At 40.4% G+C, this 19,339-nt stretch overlaps 1 protein-coding gene across 3 annotated transcripts; it reads right to left on the bottom strand.

The window, feature by feature from the left end:
- Window positions 1-894: 894 nt before the first annotated feature.
- Window positions 895-13,193, bottom strand: LOC148348035 (uncharacterized). Of its 3 annotated transcripts, XM_088322336.1 has the most exons (8): window positions 12,815-13,192; window positions 10,836-10,906; window positions 10,592-10,768; window positions 9,329-9,375; window positions 8,147-8,221; window positions 1,842-1,880; window positions 1,604-1,777; window positions 895-940 (listed from the first exon to the last, which is right to left on the bottom strand). In XM_088322336.1, exons 1-8 carry the CDS (start codon window positions 13,021-13,023, stop codon window positions 920-922), a joined length of 813 nt encoding a protein of 270 aa, XP_088178462.1. In that variant the 5' UTR covers window positions 13,024-13,192; the 3' UTR covers window positions 895-919. The 3 variants fall into 3 exon arrangements, with proteins under 3 accessions (XP_088178462.1, XP_088178460.1, XP_088178461.1); XM_088322334.1 differs by lacking the exon at window positions 895-940 and having other exon boundaries at window positions 947-1,777; window positions 12,815-13,193; XM_088322335.1 differs by lacking the exon at window positions 895-940 and having other exon boundaries at window positions 947-1,777; window positions 10,592-10,765; window positions 12,815-13,193.
- Between the last annotated feature and the right edge of the window lie 6,146 nt (window positions 13,194-19,339).

The following is a 19,339-nucleotide window of genomic DNA, read 5'->3' as shown; positions in this document are numbered from 1 at the left end:
ACCTAGCAGAAAAAATATACACTATTAGGGTACCCTTTTCTTTAAGTGCAACAGTTTTTTAAGTAAAGCTTTAAAGACAGATATAAGTTAAGTACTCTACAAATTGGTTGGTTGGTTGGTTGGTAGGTAGGATTCCTTCACCACATGGGTCGTCGGGGCACCATTTCCTGTTGTGTGTCTTAGGCAAGTACAGCCTGGTGGCGCCCATACCTCTCCAGGCCAACACGTTTCCACCTGTCTCAAATGAGTGAAAGAAACAATTCAAGTACTCTACAAAATGAAGCTTTTTCTGAATGAAAAAAATGTCAATGTTCCCTTTTCTAATAAGTTGATGGTGGGTGGGTCAGGATCTGTGATAAAATAGTATAGTATCAATTGTCAATTATTATAATGTCTTGATCATTGCTCACAAAATTAAATGTGGCGCTATCTTTCCCCTAAACCAGTGGTGTCAACACTCAAGGGCCACATGGTATAAAACTTTTCACGGGGCGGAGGAGTAGATTAAAGGACAGGAAATATATGTATGTATATGTATATATATATATATATATATATATATATATATATATATACACATACATACATAAAGTGAGAAAAACTTAATGAGTACAAAAGAGTAAAGAGAGAAAAACATGCCCAAATATGCTTTGTGAGGGATGCCTGGCAATGGCGATATCAAGTGGACATATCTAATTTTTCTCTTGCGTTTTCGTTAAAACCCTTGGTGGGTCTGATTCGGCCCACAAGCTGCATGTTTAATACCCTGCTCTTAACTATGATGTTGAAGAATCTTTGTTGTCAGGTCATGTGACAGTTGTTTTGAGGCTCCTGTGTTAGCACTCTTAAGAGATAATAAAAAAGGAGAGTCAATTCATGAAAGAGGATGGAAAGTACAATTTTACAAAAATTCAAATCTTTATTCAGTTTTGATGGGTACCTGGAAGACAGAGGGCATGAGAAAAAATTAATACACCATGTACAGTTACGGTTACACAGACATACTAGCCCAGGGGGAGCAAACCAAAACCCCAAGGCCAGATGCGTCCCGTCAGGCTTATTATCCGGCTTGCCAAACGAACATGGTCAAAAGTTAAAGAAGATAATAGTTAATAAAATACTACTATTAAAAACATGTTTTTTGGGGTGTGGGCGCCAACTTTGTAAGGCGTCTTACAAACATATTACAACAGAAATACTACAAAATAGTATGTCAGTCTTAAAAAATACTAAATATACTAAAACAATTCCACTAGGGAAAGATTACAAAAATACTACAATACAAATTCTACAAAATTAATTTTATAGAAATACGAAAAAATAATACAAAAATGAAACTAAAGTAATACTACAAAACTAAATAACAAATTTAGTGGTTAAAATTGTGCTTTGAAAAAACATGATTTTGCTTACAAAACCAATTAGCTGAAACTATTCTATTCAAAAACAAATGTAAAGACATTTATTATTTAGATGTATATGCATGTATTATTATTCATAAATAAAAATATGTGATGGGTCTCCAGGATGGGCCCCTTGACCAAATACTTTAACCCAACGCGGCTGCCAGGGACTTTAAATTGTTGCCCACCCCTGTACCAACCTCTCTCTCCATTTTCATGATCTCCAGTTCCAGTTTCCTGAGGGTCTTGCGCTTAATCTGTGCATCGAGATCCATATTTTTCATCTGTTTTCGTTTTAGAGCAATTTTGATGTTGGCCAGCTTTATTTGCTGCTCAAGATGTTCCATGTAAACGTTTCTGATCGTTTGGGAATTCTGTTGAAAAAATGTAAATGGCAGTATTTGTGCGTGATATCCACCAAATTTAGCCAATACTCACCACAATCCTTGACTGCTTTTGAACTTCTTGCAGAGGACCCTGTTACACGAAACATTGTTTTAGTAGAGCAGTGATTTTTAACCACTGTGCCGCGACACACTAGTGTGCCATGAGAGATCATCAGGTGTGCCGTGAGAAATTATTCAATGTCACTTTTTAAAATTTAAAATTTTGTAAAACATTTATGAATTATTTTCTGCAAATATTACGTTATTGTCAAGTGTCTGTGCTGTAAAAACTGGGGGTATTATAAATTATATTGTAATTAAACATAGTATTCAGTGTTATTTTATAACCTTTTTCGTTAGTGGTGCGCCGCAATTTTTTTCCAATGTAAAAAACATACCCTGGCTCACAAAAGGTTGAAAAACACTGTTGTAGAGCACTTTGAGTCAAGTCAAGTCAAGTCATTTTTATTTGTATAGCCCTTAATCACAAAGAGTCTTAAAGGGCTGCACAGGTTATTGCACTGACTATTATTTCAGACTATTATTACACCATCCCCTGATCTGAAACCAACATGAGGGCAAGGATAAGTTGCATTTCGGTTTCTGAAAAGTGCTATATAAATACAGTTGGGCAAATCAATCTTTAGTCAACCAGTTCTTGTGCAAGTTCTCCAGTTTAAAATATTAAAGAGGCCTATAATTGTCAACATGGGTAAACCTCAACCAAGAGGTACAAAATGTGGAGAAAAAACAAAATCACATTGTTTGATTTCTAGATAACATATTTCCAAATTACAGTGCAACATAAGTATTTGTTCACCTAAAAACACGCGATATTTCTGGCATTTAAGCATGGTGGTGGAAACATTATGCTTTGTGGCTGTTTTTCTGCTAATTGGCAAGGACAACTGATCTGTGGAAAGGAAAGAATGAATGGGCACATGTATCCAGAGATTTTGAGTGTAAATCTCCTTCCATTGGCAAGGGCATTGAAAATGAGTTTGGGCTGGGGTCTTTCAGCATGACACACAGCCAGGGCAACAAAAGAATGGCATTGTAAGAAGTATTTTAAGGTGCTGGAGGGGCCTAGCTAGTCTCCAGATATCAACCCAAATGAAAATCTTTGAAGGGAGTTGGAAGTCCATGTTGTCCAACGACAGCCCCAAAACATCACTGCTATAGAGGAGATCTGCATGAAGGAATGGGCCAAAATACCAGCAACAGTGTGTGAAAAGCTTTGAATGGTTACAGTCAAGTCAAGTCAAGTCAAGTCATTTTTATTTGTATAGCCCTAAATCACGAAGAGTCTCAAAGGGCTTCACAGATTATTACACTATATTACACAGACTATTTTTTCAGCCGACGAGAGGAGTAGGTTATTCATATGCTATGGAGTAGAAGTGAGTTTTAAGTTTAGATTTAAACATTTCCACTGAGGTTGCAGATCGGATCTCAGGGGGAAGAGCATTCCATAGCACCGGTGCCCGGATGGAGAACGCTCTCGAACCAGCAGAACACTTCTTTGCTCTTGGGATCACCAGAAGACCGGCACTCTCAGATCATAGGCTTCGGACCGGGACGTAGGGGCAAATCAGTTCTGATAGATAAGAGGGAGCAAGTCCATGTATGATTTTGTACAATACTAAGAGAACCTTGAAATCACATCTATGGGTAACTGGGAGCCAATGCAGGTTAGCCAAAATCGGTGTTATGTGATCGTACTTTTTTGTCCTAGTTAAAAGCCTCGCTGCGGCATTTTGTACCAGCTGAAGTGACTTGATTCTAGACTTCGGGAGACCAGAGAGTAGTGCATTACAGTAATCGAGACGGGAGGTAACAAACGCATGAATTATAATTTCCGCATCAGACTGAGACAGTACTCCGTTATTGCCAACAAAGGGTACATAACAAAGTATGAGATTGGGGCTGCAACAACGAAACGATAAAATAGATTAAAATCAATTATTAAAAGCTTTGGCAACTAATTACCCCATCAATGTATCAGGTTGCGCAATGCATTAGCCATTAAGCATGTGAATCAATGCAAATAAGCGCATATAATCTCGTTTTGAAGTTGTAGTACCACTTTGATCCGACAGGGAACGCCATGAGGCCTTTTTTTCATAAAGTAAAGTCATGATTATTTGTAGAGCCCTTAATCGCAAGTCTCAAAAGGCTGTACAGAAAATACAGTACTCAGACATTATCTACACGAAATAAAGGTATAGAACACTCTAGATCTCGTCCTGACCCGTGGCGTAGTAGCCTCAAATGTTACAGTGTTACCGTATCCTAATGCCATCTCTGATCACTATTTTGTTAAAAATTTAGGCTTTAGCAGTCGCAATATCCGCCCTAAAACGGTGTTAGCCTTAAAAGAATTATTACCTACGGTAACTGCAGCCTTCCCTTCGTACACTGGGTCTGTTGACTCACTTACAAACAACTTCAATACTGCTTTGGTTAATGTTCTTGATTCTGTGGCGCCCCTAAAGTATAAATTACGACCCAAGAAGAATACACCTTGGTTTACTGAAGAAACTAGGTTACTCAAACAAAGTTGCAGAAAAATTAAACGAAAATGGCGCACTACTAAGCTGGAGGTTTTTCGACTGGCCTGGTGTGACAGTTTGCTGAAATATAAAGTAGCTCTTGCCTCAGCTAAAGCTTCGTTTTTCTCTAAGATTATTGTTGAACATAAGAATAATCTGAAATTTTTGTTTGACACAGTGGCGAAACTTACCAGACAACAACTTAACCCAAATGGTTGCACTTATTCTGCTAATGACATTATGGAATTTTTAAATAAAAAGATTCAACTAATCAGGAATGAAATTTTAAAAGAACGCTCTGTTTCCTCCTCCTATATCAAAGATGTGGAGGTGTTAGGTATGGACTGTGTCGGCGGTTGTTCAGAAACATTCTTCAGTTTCAATGATTTGTCCCTTGATAATCTAACACAGATGGTCAGTAGGGCCAAACAAACTACGTGCCTGCTTGATCCGTTTCCAGCTTCACTGGTGAAGGATCTGTTTGGGTGTTCCCCAGGGATCTGTCTTAGGTCCTCTTCTCTTCATCGTCTACCTCTTGCCTCTTGGTCATATCCTCCGCAAATGTAATATCCACTTTCACTGCTTTGCTGATGACACCCAACTCTACCTCTCCTGCAAACCAAACTCCGTACTCCCACCTCCCTCCCTCACCTCTTGCCTTTCCGAACTCAAAACATGGTTCACAACAAACTTTCTTAAATTAAATGCCAATAAAACAGAATTCCTCCTTCTTGGCACCAAATCCACTTTATCCAAAGTAAACAATTTCTCTCTCAACATCGACAGCTCCTTAGTGTCCCCCTGCCCCCAGGTCAAGAGTCTGGGTGTCATCCTGGATAGCATGCTTACCTTCCACTCACATATCAACACCATCACCCGCACTGCTTATTTCCGCCTCCGCAATATTACCAGACTCCGCCCTTCCCTCACCCCCCGCACCACTGCTATTCTCGTCCACAGTCTTGTCACATCCCGCCTTGACTACTGCACTGCTCTCCTCTTCGGCCTTCCTCAAAAGTCCCTCCGTAAAATTCAGCTGGTTCAAAACGCCTCTGCTCGCATCATCACAAAAACATCTTCCCAGCAGCACATCACCCCCGTTCTCCAACAGCTACACTGGCTTCCTATTCAGCATCGCATCAGCTACAAACTGTTCCTATATACATATATGGCCATTCACAACCTGGCTCCTCCTTACCTGTCCGACCTTCTCCAGGTGCACGTCCCCACTCGCTCCCTCAGATCCTCGTCCTCCCTCCGACTGTCAGTGCCCCCTGCCCATCTGAGCACCATGGGAGCCAGAGCCTTCAGTTGCACTGCTCCCAAGCTTTGGAACAATCTACCTCCGGACCTCCAATACTGCACACCTCTCTCCACTTTTAAGTCCCTTCTAAAAACACACTTGTTCATGACTGCTTACAACACATAGCTTCTCATTTCCTATGTTTTTATGATTTTATGTCTTGTTTTTATTTATTATTTCGCTTACAACTTTTTAAATTGTATTTTTTTCCATTGTCTGTACAGTGTCCTTGGGTGGCCTGAAAGGCGCTTTTAAATAAAATGCATTATTATTATTATTATTATCATTATCTTAGGACCATCAGTTTTAGATATTATTAATATATCGCTATCCTCGGGTATTGTTCCTGTAGCCTTCAAGGCTGCCGTCATTAACCCACGCTTAAGCGACCTAACCTTGACCCAGAAAGCCTAGGTAATTATAGGCCAGTGTCAAATCTTCCATTTTTTGCGAAATTACTTGAAAAGGTCGTTGCACAGCAGCTAAATGACTTCATGTCAGAAAATAACCTTTTTGAAACTGTCCAGTCAGCATTTAGGGCAAATCACTCTACTGAGACAGCCCTGGCTAAAGTAACCAATGATCTCCTTTTAACAATAGATTCTGGTGCCTCATCAATGTTACTGCTGCTGGATCTCAGCGCTGCTTTTGATACGGTCGACTACAACATATTATTGGTTCGTCTAGAACGCATTGGTATCTCAGGAACTGTACTCTCGTGGTTTAGGTCCTACCTGTCAGACAGGATGCAATGTGTTAACTATGGCAATCTGACCTCTAAACAATCTAATGTCCCTTGTGGTGTTCCTCAAGGCTCTGTACTTGGCCCCCTTCTTTTTAGTATTTATATGATCCCGCTTGGTGACATTATCCGCAAGTATAATATTAGTTTCCATTGCTATGCAGATGACACTCAACTGTATGTGCCACTGGAAAAAAATGGACATTTAAGTTTTAGAAATCTGGAGGCTTGCCTTACTGAGATTCAAAGATGGATGTCAAATATTTTTTTACGCCTTAACCCAGAAAAAACTGAAATGTTGATTATTGGTCCAGCTCACTGTCGTCAGTTGTTTTCAAACACTACCCTGAACCTAGACAAATGTAATATCACCCATAGTGACTCGGTCAAAAATCTAGGTGTTATATTTGATCCTAATCTGTCGTTTCAGTTACACGTGAAAAATATTACTAGAATAGCTTTCTACCACAGCCGTAATATTGCGAAGATTCGTTCGATGCTGTCCCAATCAGATGCAGAGATTTTAATTCATGCGTTTATTACTTCTCGGCTTGATTACTGTAATGTATTGCTTTCTGGTCTCCCGATGTCTAGCATTAAAAGTTTGCAGCTGGTTCAGAATGCGGCAGCCAGACTTTTGACTAAGACCAAAAAGTTTGAGCATATTACTCCTGTATTGGCCAACTTGCACTGGCTCCCAGTCCACTTAAGATGTGACTTTAAGGTTCTCTTATTAACATATAAATGTTTGCACGGGCTTGCACCCTCTTATCTCTCCGATTTGATTTCCCCGTAGGTTCCTGCACGGAGTCTGCGCTCGGAAAATGCCGGTCTACTTGTGACTCCGAGAGCCAAGAAGTCTGCGGGCTCGAGCGCGTTCTCCATCCGGGCCCCGGTGTTATGGAACGCCCTGCCTCTGGAGATAAGATCTGCAACCTCAACGGAAGTTTTTAAATCGAGGCTTAAGACACACTTCTATTCCAAAGCATATGATTGATGCCCACCTCATATTCTGTTTTGTCCTGTCTTTTTCCGACGCCTGCCTGGCTGATACGAAGGAGAAGGATGATTTGGGATGGGTCAGCGGACCGGCGTCTGACCTGCAGCATGTCAACCCCTGCATTTACCAGTTGGCAGAGACGGGAGGCAGCGCCGTGGCCGTCATAGACTTTCTGGACTGGTTTGCAGGCTGGGGGCGTCGTTGATGTCATGCACTTTCCGGACATTTTCAACATCTTACCTAATGTTTACTATTATGTTTACAGTAATGCTAATTGTAATTCAGCCTGGTCAATCCTGGAAGGGGGATTACCACATGTGAGGTCCTTTCTCAAGGTTTCTCTTTTCTCCTCACACTGAGGTTTTCGAGTTTTTCCTTGCCCGCATGCTGGTTTAAGATCAGGTAATTGTGTAATTTTGTAACTGTAATCCTGTGCAGTCCTTTGAGACATTTTTGTGATTAAGGGCTATATAAATAAATTTGACTTGACTTGACTTGAGAGTTTAAAAAAAAAAAACTCGAGCTCACAATATCCCTAAATATTATTCAACGAGGTTGGTGGATGGTGTAATAATAGTTTGTGGTTTGCAATAATCTGTGTTCTGTGCAGTCCTTTGAGACTCCTTGTGATTAAGGGCTATACAAATAAACATAACTTAACATAACTTGGGTTTTTTTTGGACATGGATACTTTCTATTGACGCCAAATGACTTTCTGGGCTAAAAAAAGCAAAACATTTCCACAAATTTGACTTGATACCTCACACTTGGAGACCTGCGATATTGTCTCCTCATCTGGAGAAGTAGATCCTGCCGCTGTAGATGTACCTTCCACCTATTGTATACATCCAAAATAACTTGTTTTAGAATGTTTAACAGGAAACTAAGGAGCAGTGATTTAGATCAGTGGTTCTCAACTGGTAGGTTAGGATCCATTATTCAGTGAGTCGCAGGCCCTTTCCATGGCAAAATAATGCTAAGACGAAGAAAAAGCGGATTGTCAATTACACTCCTTAACAGTACATGGTGATAAAGCCCTGCTCAATCCCTTCTACCTGTTCAGTCAATCGGCATGCTTGAGAGGGACCACATCTTATTTTATTGTGATTATGTTGGTTTTATTTGCTTTATCTGCCAATAATAACAGGTCTCAAGAAAGTAAATCATAAGGGATAGATAGATAGATAGATAGATAGATAGATAGATAGATAGATAGATAGATAGATAGATAGATAGATAATTAAATAAGTATGGGCGTTAAGGTACGTGCTTTATTAATATCCAGGGTTGGGTAGGGTTACTTTAACTTGATTACTTTCTATTACTTTTGGATTACTCCAATACCAAATATGCTAATAAAAGACAAAATAAACTAAATATGGGTAAAATTATGACTCACAACACGTGGTAAGCTTTCTCTTCTGGCTTTGATCTCTGGCAAAACTGACATAAAATGCGACAGACAGAAACAAAATGAAAATAAATCCAAACAGCTTGCCAACATCATTTTTGCCGTTCCATGTATTCCGTTACTCCCCAAGCCTGCACAAAATTTAGTAATTTTTTCATATTTGGTATTGGAGTAATCAAAAAGTAATTGAAAGTAATCCAGTTAAAGTAACCCTACCCAACCCTGTTAATATGTTAGTCTCTTTTAGTATGTGGCTATTTTAAAGCATTATCGGGGGGTGTTGTGATGTAGGCTTCTATGCAGTAAATATAGTACTTGAAGTATTTTTGGTTTTGCTGGTCATTTTGTTATTTGAAAGACATAAAAGTGAATATATTCTTTGATCTGTGTTTCTGACTGCGAAATCCTTTCGTTGTATGAGTTTCAGAAGTAGAATATTTTTCTATATTTGGGTCACAGATTGTCATAGGGTGGAATTAAGGGTCCTGAAGTCAGACCAGTTGAGAAGTACTGATTTAGATGGCAACGAACCTGATTTTCTTCTTGTGGCTGTAATAACGTGACTGTGTTCCCAGGCACTGCATGAAAAGACAAAATCAGACAGTATATTTTTTTGATACATGGGTAGTATGAGGAATGAATGATTGATCGAATGAATATTGCTGCAGTGTTGTTATCCCTTGCTACTTCCTGGCAACAGTTCTGGTTGAAAAATATTCTGCTGTCCATTACCCCCGATTGTATATTGCTGCATGTGGGGGCAGGCACAGCACAATTTTCCTGGGCATGGCCGTTCTTTTTTGCCATTATTTCCGCCTAAAATGACGCGTACTCATGCAGCTGCCTTGATCACATATTGCTACTAATGGTAGACTGGCAGAGCGCACTTTTGTCGGGTACGACAACGTTTTTTGTCGTTACTGTGTTCCGGCCTAAAATGAAATGCACTTGTGCAGCCACAGTCAACATATTGCTGCAAGTGGGGACCAGGGAAAGGCACTTTTGTCGGGCTTGTGACTCTTTTTTTCCTATTATTTCTGCCTAAAATGAAGTGCACTAAAGCGTTGCAAGCCATTATGCCCAATCCCATACTGCTGAGAGCGGGGACCAGTGAAGTACACTTTATTTAGGCCTGGCAGTTTTTCTGGCTTAAATGAAGTGCACTTGAACGCTTTGATTAATTATCTCCAATTTCTGCGAGTGGGGAGCAGTGAAGTGCATTTTTGTCGGGCATAGTGGCTCACTATCCCGTTTCTTCTGTCTAAATTTAAGTGCACTCAAACTCTGTGATCAAGTATCCCCAATACCATATTTCTGCAAGTGGGGACCAATGAAGTGCATTAGTGCCGGGCCTGGCAGTTCTTTTGTAATTTATACTTCTGTCTAGAATAGAGTGCAGCTGCATGGCTGCGATCCATTATGCCCAATCCCATATACCTGTGAAAGGAGACTATTGAAACACACTTTTGTTGGGCCCAGTGGCTGTTATTGCTGCCTTAAATGAAGTGCACTCTTGCAGGTGTGATCCATTATCCCAAATCTCATATTGCTGCCATTGGGGACCTGTGAAATGGCCTTTTGTATGGCTCTTTTATCCCAAATCTCATATTGCTGCCATTGGGGATCTGTGAAATGATCTTTTGTATGGCTCTTTTTTTGACGATATTTCTGCCTAAAGTTGTGGTGCACTTGTATGGCCGCGATCCATTAGCCATTTGTGTATTTTAGCATATCACAGGGGAGTTCTGGTCCACATTAACCACGATAAACAAGGGTTTATATTCCAGTAAGAACCTTGTATGAAGTAGTCAGTGTCAATGGCTGGGACGCAGTCTGTGACGGTCCCTCCTGGGATCCCTTCCTTTGCTGGACTCCCTTTTTCCAGTTTGAGGGACGGCTCCTCAACTGGCTTCACAGTCTGGCTTGTTGGGCCACTGCCTGTGCCATTTGTCTGTTCCTTTTTTTTTACTGCTACGAATCAGACATTCCATGTCAAAATCATCATACGTTCACTCTCATCTCATCCGACATCACTTACCAGCTTGCAAAATGTTCTTATATTTGATTTTGACTTGTTGCCAGGTCCTCTTTTGGCCGGACAAATTTGCTCTTTATGAAGGATCAATGAAATAAACACAAAAAGAGACATTAAATGGATATTATTGACACACTAGATCAGGGGTCTCAAACTTAATTTACTTGGGGGCTGCCAGAGTTAGGGCCAAAAAACTCTGATAAAACACTGCAGTGCTCTCAAATATCCTAATAAAAAAAATTCGCTGCACAAAAAAAGATCTGAAAATAAAAATAAATCAGTACATTGGCGGGCAGCACGGCGGCACAGTGTTTAGCGTGTGTGCGCCACAGTTCTGAGGTCATGAGATCAAACCTCCTCTGTGGAGTTTGCATGTTCTCCCCGTGCTTGCGTGGGTTTCCTCCGGGCACTCCAGTTTCCCCCCACATTCCAAAAACATGCATGTTAGGTTAATTGCCCGGTCCAAATTGTCCCCAGGTGTGAATGAGCGAATTGTCTGTCCCTGTGTGCCCTGCGGTTGGCTGACAAATAGTTCAGGGTATCCCCTGCCCACTGCGTGAAGATAGCTGGGATGGTCTCCAGCACCCCCTCGACCCTACTGAGGATAAGCGGTGCAGAAAATGGATGGATGTGTCACAATCACATGTAGTGGGAACACCTGTGCTCAGGTTTTGGCGCCAATGGCCAGGACAGCTGATTGGCACACCCTGTACATTTAAGTCCCCAGCTTCCGGTAACACTTTGTCTGATTGTACTCATGCTACCTGTTGCCTTCAGCTCAGTAAGCCCATACCTCTGACTCTTTGCCTGCTCCCTGTTTTCTTCTGATTGATCTCCGTTGCCGACCCGTTTCTGTAATCTGCCCTGCCCGTCTGACTCCTGAACTCTTTTCCGAACACTACGTCTGTCCGCGACCATTCCCGCCAAGCCTTCACCCGCCTGTCAAGTTCCTTCGATCCGCCAACCAACGGATCGAAGAATCCCACCTTGTCATTTCCTTCCTTTCAATAAAACCAAGAAACGAGCGCAAGTGATCTCAGTCTTTTGTCCTGTCCGACAGGATGGACAGTAAAATGGCGGACAAATCATACACACTTCTCAACGTACGAGTGTTTTTAAAAAAATGCACATTTATACCATAACTCATATATTTTTTTTATATAATATTTTTTCTTAGAGACACTATCCCTTTAAAGGACTAAATATATTACTTCCTAAACCCCTGCCCTAACATGAAGGTTAAGGGAACAATAAAGTGTATTATTCGCCCTCTAGATTTTGCTGTATTCTGTAGTGCTGTTGAAAACAAGTGCTAAATGCACAACAAAAGAAGACAAAATACGGAGACCCAAAGTGACCACAGATTCCCCTTAAACTTTTGAAAAGAGAAAAAAGAAAAAAACTAAAGAAAAATAAATGAAAAAGGACAAAAAAGAAGAGAGACAAAACGACAAATGAGACAAAAATGAAACTCAATGAAAAAAATAATACAGAGAAAAATAATAAATGAAAAGAAAAAAGAAAATGGCATTATTTTTTCTTCTTTTTTTCTCCATTTTCCTTTTTTTCTTTTTATTCCCTACTTTTCTTTCATCCTGTTGTCCTTTTTTGCCCACTTTCGGTCTACGTAGTTTGTAGTGTTCCGTGGAATGCGCATCACAGCAATATTAAGTGGACACATGTAAAACACTGTCCCTTTAAGAGCAGCGGAATGTTTTAATCAGCGCTGATTTTGTGTAAAACCCATTTGACCCAACCTCACTCGGATCCTAGCTTCAGCGGCCCCTAATTCAATTGATTCGGAAACCCCTTCATTAAACAACCTATGTTCACTGTTGAGAACACTTTCTGAGTCCCCTGATTTAAATCAAGATTGGGTTTTTGTAAATGAATGTTGTTTTTTACCACTAAACGGCACTAAATACACGTCCCTTTAATAATCATAAGAGTTGCAGTGACAATTTGGCATCTGCAGTACTTACGCATTGAGGCGATCTGCAATGGTCTGCCAGGCTTTCTCTCGTTCCTTAATAATAACTGCAGTGTTTCCCTTTTGTCTTATGATTTCTTTCACGTCTTCATAAAAGTCCAAAAGGAGCTCTTGTTCGGCTGCGATAAAAAACGACGCACGAATCCTTTCCATTTTTAGATCCGCGAAACTGGGATTGTTTTCGGGCGTCTGGCTCGACATTTTCGCTGTACTTCGGCCAACATGCAACCGATTGAGTCGAATCCTGACTCAATTGAGCCGCGCTTAGTAAGTTAGCTCGGATTTCTTTATTCCATTTTCGTGCAATACCCCCTAAGGGTTGGAAGGCTAGATTCGGCTATTAGGAAACGTCACTTCCGGCGCGGCAACTAACATCGTAGTGATGAAAGCTCCGGCTCCTTTTAGAGAATCGGCCTTTTCGGCTCTTAAATGAGGCGTCTCTTCCGGCTCCCAGGCAGTCCTTCAGTTTTATTTTGTATTAATGATATATTACAAACAATAATAAAATATTATGAACCAAATGAATTCATTTTGAAAATGTAAAATGTTACCATATCATAATAGCCTTTGTTTCGATATTCAGTGCACTTTTTACTAATTTGAATACTCAAATTCTCAATTTGTTTTGTCAAGTTGTGTATACTATGCAAACAACTCGGGGCGAACGCCACTCTTATCAGCCAGTCACGGGTCTTCAAGAGAGATAAGAGAGACATACATACAGAGAGACATAAATACAAAAAAAACGTACATACATACAGAGAGACATATATACATACAGAGAGAGAGAGAGAGAGAGAGAAAGAGAAAAGAAATAAGAGAAAGTGAAAAGACAAAGAAATATAGAGAAATAGAAAGAGGGAAAAGGAGTAAGAGAAAGAAAAAAAGATAAACATAGCAATAAAGAGAGAGAGTAAGAAAGTGTAAGAGAGAAAATGAGCAAGACAGAGAAAAAGAGAGTCGGAGAAAGAAAGTGAGAAATAAAAGGAGTATGAGAGAGAGATAAAGACAGAGAGAAATAGAGAGAAAGAAAGGGAGCGATAGCAATAGAGGAAGGGAGCGATCGCTAGAGAGAGAAAATAAGTATGGGCGTTAAGGTACGTGCTAATTCAGCTCTAATAGAACCATTACCTGTGGCAATTGCACCCTCCCGTGCCTATTGACTCACTTACAAATGACTTTAATACTGCTTAAATTTCTTGACTCTGTGGCACCCTTACGGTATAAATTTCAATTAAAGAAGCATACGCCTTGGTTTACTGAAGAAATGAGGTCACTCAAATAAGGTTGCAGGAAACTTAAATGACACGACAATGTTGACAAACCAGATTAACAGATTGCTGAAATATAAAATAGCTCTTGCATTAGCTAAAGCATTAATTTAAGATTATTGCTGTACATAAAAATAACCCAAAATTTTTATTTGGTACAATGGCAACAACTTACTCGACAGCAACTTAACCCTAATAGATCTACCTATTCTGCCCATGACTTTATGGTATTTTTCAGTCCCCTTAAGATGTGACTTTAAGGTTATCTTACTAGCATACAAATGTTTACATGGACTTGCGCCCTCATATCTCGCCGATTTGATTTCCCACTGTGTTCCTGCACGGAGGTTCCGCTCCGAAATTGCCGGTCGACTTGTGTCTCTAAGAGCCAAGAATAAGTCTGTAGGCTCGAGAGCGTTCTCCATCCAGGCCCGGGTGCTGTGGAATGCTCTGCATCCGGAGATAGGATCTGCGACCTCAGTGGAAGTTTTTCAATCTATTCAATAGCTTCTGATTGATCCTCACCTCATTCTTTTCTTTTAGTGTCCTTTTCGGCTGCCTGCCTGGCGGTGATACGAGGGAGAAGGATGAATCGAGATGAGCCAGTGGACCCGCACCTGAACCTGAAGCATGTCATCATCTGCACCCACCAGCCGGCTGAGATAGGAAGCTGCATCGTTGCTGTCATAGAACTCTTGAACAATTATACACAATACCTATGTTTTTTATATTGATGTTGACTACGTTTTGAGTATTGTTACCCAATGCAACATCTATTTTGGCCTGGTCTCCATGCAAGGGGGATTGTTACTTGTGTGACCCTTTCTCAAGGTTTTTTATTTCCTCATGCTAAGCTTTTTGAGTTTTTTTCTTGCGCGCATGTCGGTTTCAGATCAGGATATTGTGCCATTGTGGTCTGTGCAGTCCTTTGAAACATTTTGGGATCAAGGGCTATAAAAAGAAATGTGATTTGACTTGACTGGATATAGCGAAGCAGAGAGTGAAAGAGACAGAGGGAAAAAGAGTAAGAAAGAGAGGGAAAGAGATAGTTCAACAGGAAATATAGGTCATTCATAAGCTATAGAATAGAAGTGTGTTTTAGGCTCAGATTTAAACAGTTCCACAGAGGTTGCAGATCGAATCTCAGGGGGAAGAGCATTCCACAACATTGAGGCCCAAAATGAGAACGCTCTCGAACCTGCGGTTCCCTTCTTGGCTCTTGGGATCACTAGTAGACCAGCATTTTCAGAGCGAGTTACGGACCGGAACATAGGGGGAAATAAAATCTAGAAGATATGAGGGAGCAAGTCCATGCATGATTTTGTATAATACCAACAGAACCTTAAAATCACATCTTAAGCTAACAGGGAGCTAATGCAGATTAGCTAAAATCGGAGTATTGAAATAAAAATTTTTTGTGTTAGTTAAAAGCCTCGCTGTAGTATTTTGTACCATCTGCAGGCTCTTGATTTTGGACTTCGGGGGTAGGCAAGTAGTGCATTACTGTAATCGAAACGGGAGGTAACAAACGCATGAATTATAATCTCCGCATCGGACTGAGATAGAATAGGGCGAATTATAGTAATGTTGCGAAGATGGAAAAAGCTGTTCTAGTAATATTCCTAATGTGTATTCGAAAGGACGGATTGGGGTCAAATTTGTCACCTAAATTTTTGACTTTGTCAATGTTCAGAGCAGTTTTTGAAAACAAATCACGTCATTTACAATGGCTTGTGAAACTATTTGGCCCCCCTGAACTTTGTGGTTTGGGCCTGCTTTTCTTCAGCAGGGACAGGGAAGATGGTTAAAACTGATGGGAAGATGGATGGAGCCAAATACAGGACCATTCTGAAGAAAACCTGATGGAGTCTGCAAAAGACCTGAGACTAGGACGGATATTTGTCTTCCAACAAGACAATGATCCAAAACATAAAGCAAATGCTACAATGGAATGGTTCACCAAAACATATCAAGGTGTTAGAATGGCCAAGTCAAAGTCCAGACCTCAATCCAATTGAGAATCTGTGGAAAGATCTGTAAACTGCTGTTCACGAACGCTTTCCATCCAACCTCACTATGCTCGAGCTGTTTTGCAAGGAAGAATGAGCAAAAATATCAGTTTCTTGATGTGCAAAACTGATAAGGACAAACCCCAAGGGACTTGCAGCTATAATCGCAGCAAAAGGTGGCGCTACAAAGTATTAACTCAATGGGGCTGAATAATTTTGCACACCCACTTTTACGTTTTTTATTTGTTAAAAAAGTTTAAAATATCCAATAAAGTGTGTTCCACTTCATGATTGTGTCCCACTTGTTGTTGTTGTTTCACAAGAAATTACAGTTTTATATCTTAATGTTTGAAGTCTGAAATGTGGCTAAAGGTCACAAAGTTCAAGGGGGCAAATAGTTTCGCAAGCCATTGCTGAAGTACTGAGCCCTGCGGAATACCACAGGTAAGACTAAAGAGCTCAGATGTATTTTCACCATATTTAACACAGTGCGTCCTATCTGAGAGGTAGGATCTGAACCATAAGAGGACAGTTCCCGAGAGACCAGTTTTTCCAACCGGTCTAGTAAAATATTATGGTCCACAGTGTCAAAGGCAGCACTAAGGTCCAGCAGCAGCAAGAGTGATGAAGTGCCAGAGTCCATTGCCATCATGAATAAAAGATCGAAAAAATGTGTTAAAGGGAGAGAGAGAAAAAGAGGAAATTAATAAAAGAGTGAAAGAGAGAGAAAAGAAGTAGGAAAGAATGAGATTGGGAGAAAAAGAGACAGATAGAAAGAGAGAGCCTTGTTTTCTTTTGATTTTGTCATTCTTACAAAATGACAAAATCAAAAGAATCTACCCACCTAAAATGGAGATTCAAGAGAAGTTTAGCATTTCAAATGTATGTCTAAATAGATGAAATATGATTAAAAAAACACGTAACACAATAGTCGTATTGTAATTGTCAACTCCATGACTCATTTTAGGTCAGTCTTTTTTTTTATTGCCAATGATTTTGTCCAATGCTACTCTTGCAAAAAACAAATGACACTGTACCCGCTGTGGTACAGATCCATTCAATGGAAAAGATTAAATACCCTGTACTGACTCTAGGCAAATAGGGTTTAATTGAAATTATTATATGAAATTCGAACATATACTTAAATAGTAAATTAGTTAACATTTTTTCTTTATTGATTTCCAAAGAGGGCAGCACAGCGGCGCAGTGGTTAGCGCGTGTGCGGCGCAGTTCTGAGGTCATGAGATCGAACCCCCTGTGTGGAGTATGCATGTTCTCCCCGTGCTTGGGATTCCTCCGGGCACCCTGGTTTTTCCTCCCACATTCCAAAAACATGCATGTCAGGTTAATTGGCCGGTCCAAATTGTCCCTAGGTGTGAATGAGTAAACGTGTTGTCTGTCCCTGTGTGCCCTGCAACTGTCTGGCAACGAGTTCACGGTGTCCCCCTCCCACTGCAGAAAATAGCTGGGACGGGCTCCAGCACCCCCGTGACCCTACTGAGGATAAGCGGTGCAGATAATGGATGGATGGATGATTTCCAAGACATGTTGATAAACCCCATATTCATACATTATACGATACAAAAATGTAAATATTACATTTTATTTGAACTCATTACCATTAAATACATATTAATTCAAATGTAAAAATTCAATACGATTTTAAAAACAATTATAATTGCTATAAATTAACCCTCTCTTTTACACAATCTGGAGTTCTCCAATTTGTTACTGCAGCATAAGCAACATTGAAGTTGATGCTCACATTCTGCATTTGACAAATAACATATCCCTACATATACAATGCACTGAACACACTTTTGTATGATCTACCAGTACTTTATCTGCGATCCACCAGTAGTTCGCAATCTACGCAACGAGCTCCCCAGCTTTAGATCCTTGTTAGCAGGTTTAGGTCTGGTATTTGCGTAATCCAGCAAATGGACAAAAATAAGGCAGCAAAGTTTTTGACTAAACAGTTTTGCTTCTCAAAGCACTGCCCAAGTTTAATGGTTTAGTCTGGTTATTGTTATTTTATACGGTTCAACCTCATTGGTGTTTGAATGGTCAAACAATTATTTGGCTAATCGATAGACCAATTAAATTGCAGAGCTGAGTTCCTTTTTTTTTTTAAACCCGTCTTGCTTTTTTGGAGCACCACATAAGTTTTTTTAGAGGATCATATCCGGAAAACAGATGAAAACCCTATTAAGTAATCTGAAGGATCGGCTACAAAACAATTTTAAGTAAATTATTTTCACTGTTTTTGATAATTCAACATACTCTAATCATAAGACACACTGTCCGATTCTAGGAATTTTCCTTATGAATCATCCTTTGGGGAAACTTGTATAGAAGACAAAACAAAACAAGGACAAGTGTCACGGACCGAACCGGGAGGCAGGAGGTGTGAACTCAATTGCGTAACGATCAGTTACTTTTATTTAGAAAATAAAAGTTGTCCAACACGCAGGGACAAAAACAAAACAAAAACAGACTTACAGACAATCAGAAATTCAGACTGGGTAATACTCACAAACAGGCTTAAAGTTACTAACTCAGACAAACGGGCATGACAGGTCTTCTTTGAGTCAAACAAAACAGAACAGAGCCAAACAGAACAGACTAATGCAGAACAGAAAAATGCAATGATCCAGCAACCGTCAGTCTCCAAAACCCGCCCTTAAGAAGCACACACGCAATTTAGACAATCTGTTACAGCCGGTGCCAAGGGGGCGGGGCCAGCTGGTTGTCAAATAAAACAAAGAAAGATAGAAGTGGGGATCTTGGCTTTTACCATTTGAGTAGACAACCATGGTGGTTGTCATAATGTTTTACTGTAGATACAATTTAAGACAACTGGCTATTATTGTAATTTGATAGAATTCTCCTAAAGATCGACCAATCAATATCTGGCAACATGGTCTGAACTTTGGTTTCGGTTCGATGATGGTGGAGGCCAGTTCTGATGTTCTAGGCTGAGGAGCAGCAGTAAGGAATAATCAAGGCTGGAGGCCCGGCCAGGACCAGCATCATTCCGGGGTTGTGAAGCTGTGGGTCTTGGCTAGCCCGTCCTGTCTTTGTCCCAGGGGTGCTTTCTGCCAGAATAGGTTAAAAGCCCAACACAGCAATAGCGGTCAGGCTTGACCTTTGAAGGTTACTGGCTCCAAAAACAGAACCTTTTGGTTGCTTGGTAGAAAACGGACCGTGTCTCCTGCTCCTTGCTTGCAGCTGGCT

Source organism: Urocampus carinirostris, chromosome 18 (genome assembly GCF_059441175.1).
Source record: "Urocampus carinirostris isolate Australia breed hairy pipefish chromosome 18, RoL_Ucar_1.0, whole genome shotgun sequence".
NCBI lineage: Eukaryota > Metazoa > Chordata > Actinopteri > Syngnathiformes > Syngnathidae > Urocampus > Urocampus carinirostris.
This window is presented reverse-complemented; position numbering and strand designations above follow the sequence as displayed.